The following is a 15,014-nucleotide window of genomic DNA, read 5'->3' as shown; positions in this document are numbered from 1 at the left end:
ACAAATCCCAGTGCCAGGGCCTGTCCCAGTGCCATGGACATGGATCCCAGTGCCAGGGCCTGTCCCCATCCTGTGGGACACAAATCCCAGTGCCAGGGCCTGTCCCAGTGCCATGGACACGGATCCCAGTGCCAGGGCCTGTCCCAGTTTATGGATCCCAGTGCCAGGACCTGTCCCCATCCTGTGGTACACAAATCCCAGTGCCAGGACCTGTCCCAGTGCCATGGACACAGATCCCAGTGCCAGGGCCTGTCCCAGTTCATGGATCCCAGTGCCATGGACACGAATCCCAGTGCCAGGGCCTGTCCCAGTTCATGGATCCCAGTGCCAGGGCCTGTCCCAGTTTATGGATCCCAGTGCCAGGGCCTGCCCCCATCCTGTGGGACTCAAATCTCAGTGCCAGGGCCTGTCCCCATCCCATGGACATGGATACCAGGGCCAGGGCCTGTCCTCATCCCAGTGCCATGGACACAAATCCCAGCGCCAGGGCCTCTCCCAGTGCCATGGACACGGATCCCAGTGCCAGGGCTTGTCCCAGTTCATGGGACACAAATCCCAGTGCCAGGGCCTGTCCCCATCCCAGTGCCATGGACACAGATCCCAGTGCCAGGGCCTGTCCCCATCCCAGTGCCATGGACACAAATCCCGGTGCCAGCGCCTGTCCCCATCCCATGGACACAGATCCCAGTGCCAGGGCCTGTCCCAGTTCATGGATCCCAGTGCCAGGGCCTGTCCCCATCCTGTGGGACACAAATCCCAGTGCCAGGGCCTGTCCCAGTGCCACAGACACGGATCCCAGTGCCAGGGCCTTTCCCCATCCCATGGGACACAAATCCCAGTGCCAGGGCCTGTCCCCATCCCAGTGCCATGGACACAAATCCCAGTGCCAGGGCTTCTCCCAGTTCATGGGACACAAATCCCAGTGCCAGGGCCCGTCCCCATCCCATGGACACGGATCCCAGTGCCAGGGCCTGTCCCAGTGCCATGGACACGGATCCCTGTGCCAGGGCCTGTCCCCATCCCTCCTGGAATGGATCTCCAGCCCCTCATGAGACAGGGAAGAGCTTCCCTGCCAAGCAACTGCCAGGTCCTGATCCCCCCTGGAAGAGATCCTGGGGAAGAAATCCTGCTGGGACACCCTAGGGGACAGTCCCTGTCCTCTGCCATTCCTGAGAATTCCCAAATTCCTGCAGGATCTCCCCACGGAATGAGCCATGGGCAGAGGGGCTTTATTGGAAACACGATTTGGGGAAGGGAGTGGATCCAGCCTCAAGCCCATTCCAATCCCAATTCCAAACCCATCGCAATCCCAAACCGATCCCAGTCCAATCCCAATCCCCTGGGAATGGGGCAGAAGCTCCGGGAGCACCGGCTGCGGGTCCGTATCCCACCGGGAAGAGCCGGCACAGCCTCTCCACTCCTGGCTGACATTCCCTGCAGGGATAATTCCCAGTCCCAATCCTTGGGAATATTCCCAAGGGCAAATCCTGCTGGGACACCCTGGGGGACAGTCCCTGTCCTCTCCCTGAGATATCCCAAAGAGAATTCCCTGAGAATTCCCGAATTTCTGCAGGATCCCCGCAGAGATCCCCATGGAATGGGCAGAGGGGCTTTATTGGGAACATGGGTTGGGGGATGGGTGGATCCAGCCCCAGCCCCCATCCCACCCCAATCCCATTCCCATTCCCAATCCCAATCCAGTCCCAATTCCACCCCAATCCCGCTGGGAATGGGGCAGACACTCCAGCAGAGCCAACTCTGGGTCCATATCCCACTGGGAAGAGCCGGCACAGCCGACATTCCCCGCAGGGACAATTCCCAATCCCAAGGAGCACCCGCTCATCCCTGGATGTTGCCGCCATCTCCGTCCCCTCCCAGCAGCGCTTCCCTCTCCTGGCTGTCGCTCCCGCTGCCCCCGGCGTTCCCGGCGCTCCGCAGCGCGCGGTGCAGGCCGTTGTAGAGCGCGGCCCCGGCCAGGAGCAGGGCAAATCCCGGGATCTGGAGGGCGTGGAAGCGCTCCCAGCGCAGCGCCAGGCTGAGCGCCCAGACCAGCAGCGTGCGCAGGCTGTCCAGCACCGTGCGCGTGGTCGCGCTCAGCTCCCGCGTCACGCTGATCCCCGCAAAGTTGAAGAAGGAGATGCTCCCGACGTTCCCCAGCAGCGCCGCCAGGATCAGGGGCTCCCGGCGGATCTGGCACCAGGCGTCCGCGGGATCCTCCAGGACGCCACGGGGGTTCCCCGAGAGCCGCCCCGCCGGGATGAAGGACAGCGGCACCAGCAGCAGCGCCAGGATGGAGAAGCCGAAAAGACCTGCGGGGAATTCCTGCTTGTATCACGGACCGGACCGAGCGGGATTCCCATGGAATTCCCCTGGGAATGGGGCAGAGGCTCCAGGAGAGCTGGCTATGGTCCCAATCCCAATCCAATCCAGCCCCAAATCCCAATCCCAATCCCCTGGGAATGGGGCAGAGGCTCCGGGAGAGCTGGCTGTGGCCCCAATCCCCATCCCAATCCCAATCCAGCCCCAAATCCATCCCAATCCCCTGGGAATGGGGCAGAGGCTCCGGGAGAGTTGGCTGTGGCCCCAGTCCCAATCCCAATCCCAATCCAGTCCTAATCCCATCCCAATCCCCTGGGAATGCGGCAGAGGCTCTGGGAGAGTTGGCTGTGGCCCCAATCCCAATCCCAATCCAGCCCCAAATCCATCCCAATCCCCTGGGAATGGGGCAGAGGCTCCAGGAGAGCTGGCTGTGGCCCCAGTCCCAATCCCAATCCAACCCCAAATCCCAATCCCAATCCCCTGGGAATGGGGCAGAGGCTCTGGGAGAGCTGGATGTGGCCCCAATCCCAATCCCAATCCCAATCCAGCCCCAAATCCATCCCAATCCCCTGGGAATGGGGCAGAGGCTCCGGGAGAGCTGGATGTGGCCCCAATCCCAATCCCAATCCAGCCCCAAATCCATCCCAATCCCCTGGGAATGCGGCAGAGTCTCTGGGAGAGTTGGCTGTGGCCCCAATCCCAATCCCAATCCCAATCCCAATCCCAATCCAGCCCCAAATCCATCCCAATCCCCTGGGAATGGGGCAGAGGCTCTGGGAGAGCTGGCTGTGGCCCCAATCCCAATCCCAATCCAACCCCAAATCCCAATCCCAATCCCCTGGGAATGGGGCAGAGGCTCCGGGAGAGCTGGCTGTGGCCCCAATCCCAATCCCAATCCCAATCCTAATCCCAATCCAGCCCCAAATCCATCCCAATCCCCTGGGAATGGGGCAGAGGCTCTGGGAGAGCTGGCTGTGGCCCCGATCCCAATCCCAATCCCAATCCAGCCCCAAATCCATCCCAATCCCCTGGGAATGCGGCAGAAGCTCCGGGAGCGCCGGCTGTGGGTCCGTATCCCATCGGGAAGAGCCGGCACAGCCTCTCCACCCCGGGCTGACATTCCCTGCAGGGACAATTCCCAATCCCCGAGGGCAAATCCTGCTGGGGGACAGTGCCTGTCCTCTGCCACCCCCGAGAATTCCCAGATTTCTGCAGGAGATCCCCGTGGGATTCCCGCTGGCGGGGGTTCCAGGGGAACCGCGGACCTTCGGTGCCCACGGCGCGCAGCGGGTGCACGTCGTGGCTGAAGATGAATTTCTCCTCCAGCACCATCTGGATGGACACGATGGCCTGGGCCAGCAGGATCAGGAGGTCACCTGGGAAAACAGGGAAAACCGGGATAAGAACAGGGAAAAGAACAGGGAAAAGAACAGGGAAAAGAACAGGGGAAATAACAGGGAAAACAGGGAAAAGAACAGGGAAAAGAAAAGGGAAAACAGGGAAAAGAACAGGGAAAAGAAAAGGGAAAATTGGGATAACAACAGGAAAAAACGGGAAAACAACAGGGAAAACGGGGATAACAACAAGGAAAATCGGGATAAAACAGGAAAAGAACAGGGAAAAGAAAAGGGAAAACACAGATAACAACAGGGAAAACAACAAGGAAAACAAGGAAAACAACAAGGAAAAAAAGGGGAAAAATGTGGGGAAAACCAGGAAAACAGGGAAAAGAACGGGGAAAATTGGGAAAACAGGGAAAAGAACAGGGAAAACAGGGATAGCAACAGGGAAAATGGGGGAAAGAACAGGGAAGAGAATAGGGAAAAGAACAGGAAAAATTGGGATAACAACAGGGAAAACAGGAAAAACAACAAGGAAAATAGGGATAAAACAGGGCAAGCAACTGGGAAAACAGGGAAAAAACCAGGAAAAACAGGGATACCAACAGAGATAACAACAGGAAAAACCGGGATAACAACAGGGAAAAGAACAGGGAAAACAGGGAAAAGAACAGGGAAAAGAAAAGGGAAAACAGGGATAACAACAGGGATAGCAGGGAAAACAACAAGGAAAATCAGGATAACGACAGGGAAAACAACAGGGAAAATTGGGATAATAAGAGTGAAAACAAGAGGGAAAATTGGGATAATAAGAGGGAAAACAAGAGGGAAAATTGGGATAACAAAAGGGAAAACCCGGATAACAACAGGGAAAATGGGGAAAACAAGAGGGAAAAACAGGGAAAAGATCAGGGAAAACCAGGATAACGACAGGGAAAACAGGAATAACAACATGGAAAACAACAGGGAAAACAACAGGGAAAAGGAAGAGAGGAGGAAAATGGGGGAAAAGTGACCCCCCCCCATTCCAAGAAGTTTTCCCCCCATTCCAAGGAGTGATGAGCCCAGGGGCCAGCTGGAAATGTAATTAGGCTAATTGAAAAGTGCAGAAGAGTCGGGGAGCCGGCCGGAACTATAATTAAGACGGCGAAACACCGCACGTTTTAGTTAAGGTTTTAAATAAATGAATGAGTTAAGTTAGGAATGCCGCTAGCAGGAATCACAAACTCTGGTTCGAGAGTGACAGAAATACCAGGAAAAGTGAAATTCCAAGGGAACGGGGGAGAGATGGAGCATGCAAGAGGGCAGGAGCCATAAAAAACCTGGCCTTGAGAATAACCCAAGAGTTAGGACAGGCTTAGCCAAGGTGACCAGCAGGCCAAGAGGTGTGAGTGGACTGGCCGCGGGTGAAGAGCTCCGTGAGGAAGATGATTTTCAAAACCCCACCCACGACCCCAATTAAGGGAGAGCAATTGCGCAGCCGTAATGAATATTCAGCTGATTATAATACGGGTGATGAATATGTATGAGGTGGCCTTAAAAGCCGTGTGACGTTTTTGGATGAACGGGGAGCGGGAGCCTGCGGCTGCCCAAGAACGGCTTTGGGAAATAATTCCAATATTCCGCTTGCTCCCGTTGGCGTGATGAGCGCCCTTCCTTCCCTTCTTGCCAGCCTTAGTTGGTTCGTCTGTGCTTCAGCGATCCCCCCATTCCAGGGAGTGATCCCACAATTCCAAAGAGTGATCCCATCATTCCAGGGAGTGATCCCACCAATCCAAGGAGAGATCCCATCATTCCATGGAGTGATCCCACCAATCCAAGGAGAGATCCCACCAATCCAAGGAGAGATCCCACCAATCCAAGGAGAGATTACCCCATTCCATGGAGTGATCCCACCAATCCAAGGAGTGATCCCCCCATCCCAAGGAGAGATTCCCCCGTTCCAAGAGGTTTTCCCACCATTCCATGGAGTGATCCCACCAATCCCAAGGAGAGATTCCCCCATTCCAAGAGGTTTTCCCACCATTCCATGGAGTGATCGCATCATTCCATGGAGTGATCGCATCATTCCATGGAGTGATCCCACCAATCCAAGGAGAGATTCCAAAAGGTTTTCCCACCATTCCATGGAGTGATCCCATCATTCCATGGAGTGATCCCCCCATCCCAAGGAGAAATTCCCCCATCCCAAGAAATTTCCCCCACCAGCTTCATGGAGTGATCCCCCCATTCCTAGAAGTCTTCCTGCCACTCCAAGGACCTTTCCCACCATCCCAAGGAGTGACCCTGCCATTCCAAGGAATAATCCCACCATCCCAACGAGTGACGCCATCATCCTATAGAGTGACCCTGCCATCCCAAGACTGTCCCACTGCCCCGGCATTCCCGGGATTCCAGCCTGTGTCCCAGTGCCCTGGCATTCCTGGGATACCTGTGATGATGCCAGCCCATGTCCCACTGCCCTGGAATTCCCAGGATACCCACGATGCCAGCCTGTGTCCCACCACCCCGGCATTCCCGGGATTCCCGCAATGCCAGCCTGTATCCCACTGCCCCGGCATTCCCGGGATTCCCGCAATGCCCCGCGATGCCCCGGCATTCCCAGGATGCCTGTGATGACATCAGCCAGCCCGTGTCCCACTGCCCCAGCATTCCCGGGATTCGCTGGGATGCCATGGGATGCCCCGGCATTCCCAGGATTCCTGTGATGACACCAGCCAGCCCGTGTCCCACTGCCCTGGCATTCCCGGGATTCCCTGGGATGCCATGGGATGCTCCGGCATTCCTGGGACACCCGTGATGACATCAGCCAGCCCGTGTCCCACTGCCCCGGCATTCCTGGGATATCCCTGATGCCCCGGCATTCCCGGGATACCGGTGATGACGTTGGCCAGCCTGTGTCCCCCTGCCCTGGCATTACCACGATGCCAGCCCGTGTCCCACTGCCCCGGCATTCCCGGGATTCCCTGGGATGCCCCAGCATTCCCGGGATACCCATGATGACATCAGCCAGCCCGTGCCCCCTGCCCGGCATTCCCGGGATTCCCTGGGATATCCCTGATGCCCCGGCATTCCCGGGATACCGGTGATGACGTCGGCCAGCCCGTGCCCGGCGCCGCCGGGGTTCCCGCGCAGATCCGCCATTCCCACCAGCGCCAGCCCCAGGATGGTGAGCACAATTCCCGCCCAGTGGCTCCACTCCAGCCTCCGGCCCAGGAAGGCCACGGAGAGGAGCCCGGTGAAGATGATGAGGGAGCCCCGCAGCATCTGGAAGCTGGAGGCGCTGGTCATGTTCAAAGCTGCGGGAAAACGGCGGGAAAAGCGCTCAGGGCCCGACGGAAACTTCCGGAAATCCCGCGGTTCACGGGAAGAGCGGGAATTGCGCGGCGGACTCACCCACGTACATGATGCTGGTGCCGGCCATGTCGCACAGGGCGGGGGGCAGGAACAGCAGGGCGTTGAAGGGTCGGGATGGGGCCGGGGCTGGATCCCCATCCCGATCCCGATGCCGATCCCGATCCCGATCCGCGCGGCGCCGATCCCGCAGGAGCAGCAGGTAGAACACCGGGAGGCAGGAGAATTCCCCCAGGAACATCCCGGCGGCCTGGGGGACACAGGGAATGTGGGAATGTGGGGCTGGGAGGGGGGGTGAGGGCTGGAAATGGGAATAATGGGGTTCGTGTGTAGGAATGGGGGCTGGAAATGGGAATAATGGGGATCACCTGTAGGAATGGGGCTGGAAATGGGAATAATGGGGTTCACCTGTAGGAATGGGGCTGGAAATGGGAATAATGGGGTTTGTGTGTAGGATTGGGGGCTGGAAATGGGAATAATGGGGTTCGTGTGTAGGGATGGGGCTGGAAATGGGAATAATGGGGTTCGTGTGTAGGAATGGGGGCTGGAAATGGGAATAATGGGGTTCGTGTGTAGGAATGGGGGCTGGAAATGGGAATAATGGGGTTTTCCTGTAGGAATGGGGCTGGAAATGGGAATAATGGGGATCACCTGTAGGAATGGGGCTGGAAATGGGAATAATGGGGTTTGTGTGTAGGGATGGGGCGGGAAATGGGAATAATGGGGTTCGTGTGTAGGAATGGGGGCTGGAAATGGGAATAATGGGGTTTTCCTGTAGGAATGGGGCTGGAAATGGGAATAATGGGGATCACCTGTAGGAATGGGGCTGGAAATGGGAATAATGGGGTTCATGTGTAGGAATGGGGCTGGAAACGGGAATAATGGGGTTCGTGTGTAGGATTGGGGGCTGGAAATGGGAATAATGGGGTTTTCCTGTAGGAATGGGGCTGGAAATGGGAATAATGGGGTTCACCTGTAGGATTGGGGGCTGGAAACTGGAATGGGGTGATCACCTGTAGGAATGGGGGTTAGAAATGGGAATAATGGGGTTTGCCTGTAGGAATGAGAATGGAAATGGGAATAATGGGGTTCACCTGTAGGAATGGGGGCTGGAAGCTGGAAATGAGGAATCACCTGTAGGAATAGGGCTGGAAATGGGGAAAGGGCCTGGAATCAGGAATGGGGCTGGAAGCTGGAATGGGATTGGAATTGGGAATGGGGCCGGAATTGGGAGTGGGGCTGGAATCAGGAATGGGGCTGGGATTGGGAATGGGGCTGGGACTGGGAATCTCACTGGCAGGAAGGGGTGTTTGGATCAGGAATGGGGCTCAAATCAGGAATGGGGCGGGGACAGGGAATCTCACCTGCAGGAAGGGACTGGAATTGGGAATGGGGCTGGGATCAGGAATGGGACTGGAATTGGGAATGGGGCTGGAACTGGGAATGGGGATGGGATTGGGAATGGGGCTGGAATTGGGAATGGGGCTGGGATTGGGAATGGGGCTGGGATTGGGAATGGGGTTGGGATTGGGAATGGGGCTGGAATTGGGAATCTCACCTGCAGGAAGGGATTGGAATTGGGAATGGGGCTGGGATCAGGAATGGGACTGGAATTGGGAATGGGGTTGGGATTGGGAATGGGGATGGGATTGGGAATGGGGATGGGATTGGGAATCTCACCTGCAGGAAGGGATTGGAATTGGGAATGGAACTGGGATTGGGAATGGGGCTGGGATTGGGAATGGGGCTGGGGTCGGGAATCTCACCTGCAGGAAGGGGTGCTGGAATTTGTGCTCCTCCGTCCCATCGCAGCCGGGAGCGCTGAAGTTGTCGGCCCACCTGGGAGGGATCAGGGCAGGGATCGGGATCGGGACCGGGATCGGGATCGGGATCGGGATGGGGATGGGGGATCGGGATCGGGATCGGGATCGGGATGGGGGAATCGGGACCGGGCCGTGCCCTGGGACAGCAGCGCCCCCAGGTGACAGCGCCGGGGCCGGGACGTCCCCAGGGAAGGCGACACCGCCGGGGCTGTCCCGGCCTGAGCAGCCCTGGCTGGGATCCCGGGATTGAGTGACAGCCGGGAACGGGACACCGGGAACGGGACACCCCATGTCCCAAAAATCCGGATCTGGGATGCCGGGATTGAGTGACAGCCGGGAACGGGACACCGGGAACGGGATACCGGGAACGGGACACCGGGAACGGGACACCCCATGTCCCAAAAATCCGGATCTGGGATCCCGCGATTGAGTGACAGCCGGGAACCGGACACCGGCATTGGGATACCGGGAACGGGACACCGGGAACGGGACACCCCATGTCCCAAAAATCTGGATCCTGAGTGACAGCCGGGAACGGAACACCGGGAATGGGACACCGGGAATGGGACACCCCATGTCCCAAAAATCCGGATCTGGGATCCCGGGATTGAGTGAATGGGACACCGGGAATGGGACACCCCCTGTCCCAAAACTCCGGATCCCGAGGGACACCGGATCCATAAAATCGCTGGAGGCCCCAGCCCCAGTTTGGGGTAAATCCCCCTTTTTTTGGGCTGCTCCAACCACCCTCTGGCCAAAGCAGGACCCTTTGGATGCGGATTTCCCATTCCACAGACCCCGAATGTCCCCCCGAATCCAGCCGGGAACATCCCCGACCCCCAGGGGACCCCTCCCCTCCCGGTTTTCCGCCAATCCCGGCAGATTCGGGGCTGACTCATTCCCGGGGTGTCGCAAGAGGCTTTTTTGGGACCTCACGTGTCCCCTCGGCCTCAGTTTCCCCTTCCGGAGCTGGGATCGGCCGGGATGAGCCGGCCTGGCAGGTCCGCCCTGCCCGGGCACATTTTGGGGATCGCCGCCGGTTGGCAATGACGTCACTGCCGCGCTTCCCGGGATTTTGGGGTGCGGGAGGAGCCGCACGGGCACCCGGGGCGGGGCTCCAGCCCAAAATGGGCTGGAGGAACCCAAATTCCGTCCCCGACCCCAAAAGGAGCCGGATCCCCCCCAAAAGGATCCCCCCCTCCCCATTGTGGGGGTGGGGACACCGAGGTGACCCCAAAGCCTCGGCGGGGGGGGGGTCCCCAAGGCCACTCACGGGGACACAACCGCGACACCGGGGGGGCGGGGCCCGGGGGATTTTGGGGGATTTTGGGGGATTTTGGGGGACTCACTTGGCCGCCAGGGTGTTGATGGAGCCGGTGAGGAGCATGAGCGCGGCCAGGCCCAGCTGGTACCGGGACCACGCCATGGCCCCCCCAAAAACGGCACCGCCGTCCGCGGGGACACGCCCACACCGAGCGGACACGCCCCCGGACACGCCCACACCGAGGGGACACGCCCACGACAGGGACACGCCCATCGAACACGCCCCCGTCAGCCGAATGTGGGCCACGCCCCCTGGCCACGCCCCCTAAAGAAAAAGCTCCGCCCCTACTTCTGCTGGCCGCGCAGCAATGGGAAGGAATGTGTGACGCCACGCCCCCTAATTTGCATAACCACGCCCTTAGCCTCTGATGCTGCCGGTCCTGGGAATCCTGTCCCGGGCGTTCTGTCCTGGGGATTCTGTCTCGGGAATTTTATCCTGGGAATTCTGTTCCGGGAATTCTGTCCTGGAATTCTTTCCCGGGATTTCATCCCTGGAATTCTGTCTAGGTAATTTTATCCGGGGAATTCTGTCCCGAGGATTCTGTCTTGAGGATTCTCTCCCGGGAATTCTGTCCCGGGGATTTTGTTCCGGGGATTTTACTTTGAGGATTCTCTCCCGGGAATTCTGTTCCGGGAATTCTGTCCCGGGGATTTTCTTCCGGGGACTTCTGTCCCGGGAGTTCTGTCCCCGGGAATTTTATTTTGAGAATTCTGTCCCGGGAATTCTGTCCCAGGGATTTTGTCCTGGGGATTCTGTCCTTGGATTTCTGTCCCGGGGATTCTGTCCCGGGAATTCTGTTCCCGGAAATTTTATTTTGAGAATTCTGTTCCGGGATTCTGTCCCGGGGATTCTGTCCTGAGATTCTGTTCCAGGAATTCTGTCCCGGGGATTCTGTCCCGGGAGTTCTGTCCCGGGAGTTCTGTCCCAGGGATTTTGTCCTGGGGATTCTGTCCCGGGGATTTTGTTCCGGGAATTCTGTCCCGGGGATCTTATTTTGAGAATTCTGTCCCGGGGATTCTGCCCCGGAGATTCTGTCCCGAGATTCTGCCCCGGGGATTCTGTCCCAGGGATTTTGTCCTGGGGATTCTGTCCTGGGATTTCTGTCCCGGGAGTTCTATCCCAGGAATTCCCATCCCGGTGATTCCCGTCCCGGCCCCACCGCCCCCGTGTCCCCCCCGTGTCCCTCCCCGGTTCCCGGCAGGTGGCGCTGTCGGAGCGCGGCCGGGATCCATTCCCGGCATTCGGGACCCGCAGCGCCCGCCCGGGATAAACCCGGGATAAACCCGGGATAAACCCGGGATAAACCTGACTGGGATAAACCTGACTGGGATAAACCAGAGATAAACCTAGCTGGGATAAACCTGACTGGGATAAACCCGGGAAAAACCTGACTGGGATAAACCTGAATGGGATAAACCTGACTGGGATAAACCTGACTGGGATAAACCTGACTGGGATAAAACAGAGATAAACCAGAGATAAACCTGACTGGGATAAACCCAGGATAAACCAGAGATAAACCTCTCTGTGATAAACCTGACTGGGATAAACCTGTCTGGGATAAACCTGGGAAAAACCTGACTGAGATAAACCTGACTGGGATAAACCCGGGATAAACCAGAGATAAACCTGACTGGGATAAACCCGGGATAAACCTGACTGGGATAAACCTGACTGGGATAAACCCGGGATAAACCAGAGATAAACCTGACTGGGATAAACCCGGGAAAAACCTGACTGGGATAAACCTGACTGTGATAAACCTGACTGGGATAAATCTGACTGGGATAAACCCGGGAAAAACCTGACTGGGATAAACCTGGGAAAAACCTGACTGGGATAAACCTGACTGGGATAAATCTGACTGGGATAAACCCGGGAAAAACCTGACTGGGATAAACCTGGGAAAAACCTGACTGGGATAAACCTGACTGGGATAAACCTGCCTGGGATAAAACTGGGGTAAACCTGCCCAGGATAAACCTGCATGGGGTAAAGCTGCCGGGGATAAACCTGGGACAAACCTGCCTGAGATAAACCTGAGGTAAAGCTGTCTGGGATAAACCTGTTTGTCATAAACCTGTCTGGGATAAATCTGGGATAAACCTTCCTGGGATAAACCAGGATAAACCTGTCTGGGATAAACCTGTCTTGGATAAATCTGCCTGAGATAAACCTGTTGGGATAAACCTGTCTGGGATAAACCTGTCTGGGATAAACCTGTCTGGGATAAACCCGGGATAAATCTGCCCAGGATAAACCCTGGATAAACCTGCCCAGGATAAACTTGTCTGGGATAAACCCGGGATAAACATGTCTGGGATAAACCTGCCCAGGATAAACCTGTTTGGGATAAACCTGGGATAAACCTGCCCAGGATAAACCTGTTTGGGATAAACCTGGGATAAACCTGCCCAGGATAAACCTGCCTGGCACAAGCCTGCCTGAGGTAAACCGGCCTGGGATAAATGTGTCTGGAAAGACCTGACCAGGGTAAACCCGGGATAAACCTGACCAGGATAAACCTGCCTGGGATAAACCTGGGATAAACCCAGGATGAACCTGCCCGGGATAATCCCAGGCAGCTTTTCCACCCCTTTTTTCCACCCCATTCCCACCCCATGCCCACCCCATTCCCACCCATTTTTTCAATCCCTTTTTCCACCCCTTTTTCCATTCCTTTTCCGCTCCTTTCTTTCCCTTTTCCACCCTTTTCCCACACCGTTTCCACCCCTTTTCCCATGCCTTTCCCAGCCCTTTCCCAGCCTTTTTCCAGCCCTTCCCGTGGCAGGGGGCGGAAATTCCCAATCCAAGGGCTCAGCCAAGGATTGGGATGGGATTGGGATGGGATTGGGATGGGATTGGGATGGGATTAACCCTTCCCATGCCCGGGGATGGGAATTCCCAATCCAAGGGTTTTGCCAAGGCTGGGATTGGGATGAGATTGGGATGGAAATTCCCAATCCAAGGGTTTGGATCAGGATGGGATCGGGATGGGATTGAGTTGGGATTAACCCTTCCCATGGCTGGGGATGTCGGGCAGAGTGGGGAAGGGAGAGTGACCTCGGGGGGCAGTGGGGACAGAAATGGGACCCTGGAGGGGACAGAAATGGGACCCTGAGGGGGGGGACAGAAATGTGACCCTGGGGGTGACAGAAATGGGACCCTGAGGATGACAGAAATGTGACCCTGAAGAGGGACAGAAGTGGGACCCTGGGGGGAACAGAAGTGTGACCCTGGGGAGGGATGGAAATGTGACCTTGGGGGACAGAAATGTGACCGTGGGGGGGGACAGAAGTGGGACCCTGAGGATGACAGAAATGTGACCCTGAAGAGGGACAGAAGTGGGACCCTGGAGGGGACAAGAGTGTGGCAAGGGGGGGACATCAAAATGTGACCCTGGGGGTGACAGAAATGTGACCCTGGAGGGGACAGAAATGTGACCCTGGGGAGGGATGGAAATGTGACCTTGGGGGACAGAAATGTTACCCTGGGGGACACCAAAATGTGGCCCTGAGGTGGACAGAAATGTGACCCTGGAGGTGACAAGAATGTGGCCCTAAGGGAGGAGAGAATGTCAAATCAAAACGTGACCCTGGGGGACACCAAATTGTGGCCTTGGAGGAGACAGAAATGTGACCATGGGGGACACCAAAATGTGACCCTGGAGGCGACAGAAATGTCACCCTGGAGGTGACAAGAGCATGGCCCTAAGTGGGACAGAAATGTGACCCTGGAGGGGACAGAAATGTGACTCTGGGGGACACCAAAATGTGACCTGGAGAGGAGACAAGATCATGGCCCTAAGGGTGGGACACCAAAATGTAGCCCTGGGGGGGACAGAAATGTGGCCCTGGGGGGGACAGAAATGTGGCCCTGGAGGTGACAAGAGTGTGGCCCTGAGGGAGGACAGAGTGTCAAATCAAAACGTGGCCCTGGGGGACAGAAATGTGGCCCTGGAGAGGACAAGGCCATAGCCCTAAATGGGGACAGAAATGTGACCCTGGACGGGACCCAAATGTGACCCTGGGGGACACCAAAATGTGACCCGGAGGGGACAAAAATGTGGCCTTAAAGGGGACAAAAATGTGGCCTTGGGGGACACCAAAATGTGGCCCTAGGGGGGGGCATAAGGGTGGCCCTGAGGAGGGACGTGGTGAAGGGGATGGAAATGTGGCCCCATTTTTCCTTTGGTTTTTCCCCAATAATCCCTGGATTTCCCCGATTTTTTCCTGATTTTCTTCCCGATTTTTTCCCTGATTTTTCCCCAATTTTTCCCCCAATTTTTACCCCGATTTTCCCCCCGATTTTTCCCCCGATTTTTCCCCCGATTTTTCCCCAATTTTTCCCCCCTTCCCACCAGGATAACAACCTCCCTCCCGCTCCTGGGATGAGCCCTGGGATGAGCTTCCACCCAACGCCAGGCTGGAATTTGGAGCCGGTCCCATGGATTGTAAATATTTGGGAATTGGCTGACAGGGAACATTTAATTGCTTTAAGAGGGAAAAAAATGACTCAGGATCCCTGAACCCCTCAGGAATCTGCCTGGAGACTCCTCTGAATCCCTGGATCAGCCCCTGTGGATCCCTCTGGATCCCTCGGGAATGTTTTGTATTCCCAAATGCTGGAGGGGGCTGAGCTTGGTGTCCTGGCGCTGGGACAATACCGGCTCTGTCCTCTGCTCCATCGGGAATTGAGGAATGGAAAATGGGATGGGGTAAAAGGGTGGGGGGGATGGATGGATGGATGGATGGATGGATGGATGGATGGATGGATGGATGATGGATGGATGATGGATGGATGTATGATGGATGATGGATGGATGGATGGATGATGGATGGATGATGGATGGAT

The 15,014-nt window shown here is 56.8% G+C and overlaps 1 protein-coding gene across 2 annotated transcripts; it reads right to left on the bottom strand.

Moving 5' to 3' along the window:
• Nucleotides 1–1,184: 1,184 nt before the first annotated feature.
• Nucleotides 1,185–10,341, bottom strand: SLC35F6 (solute carrier family 35 member F6). 2 transcript variants are annotated; one of them, XM_077176427.1, is made up of 6 exons: nt 10,186–10,341; nt 8,780–8,852; nt 7,056–7,263; nt 6,743–6,958; nt 3,585–3,695; nt 1,185–2,309 (listed from the first exon to the last, which is right to left on the bottom strand). In XM_077176427.1, exons 1-6 carry the CDS (start codon nt 10,260–10,262, stop codon nt 1,840–1,842), a joined length of 1,155 nt encoding a protein of 384 aa, XP_077032542.1. In that variant the 5' UTR covers nt 10,263–10,341; the 3' UTR covers nt 1,185–1,839. The 2 variants fall into 2 exon arrangements, 1 of the variants encoding a protein (XP_077032542.1); XR_013181709.1 differs by lacking the exons at nt 6,743–6,958; nt 7,056–7,263; nt 8,780–8,852; nt 10,186–10,341 and adding an exon at nt 6,199–6,579 and having other exon boundaries at nt 2,272–2,309; nt 3,585–6,152.
• Between the last annotated feature and the right edge of the window lie 4,673 nt (nt 10,342–15,014).

Source organism: Agelaius phoeniceus, chromosome 3 (genome assembly GCF_051311805.1).
Source record: "Agelaius phoeniceus isolate bAgePho1 chromosome 3, bAgePho1.hap1, whole genome shotgun sequence".
NCBI lineage: Eukaryota > Metazoa > Chordata > Aves > Passeriformes > Icteridae > Agelaius > Agelaius phoeniceus.
The sequence above is the reverse complement of the archived record's forward strand: the minus strand, read 5'-3'. Positions and strand labels throughout refer to the sequence as shown.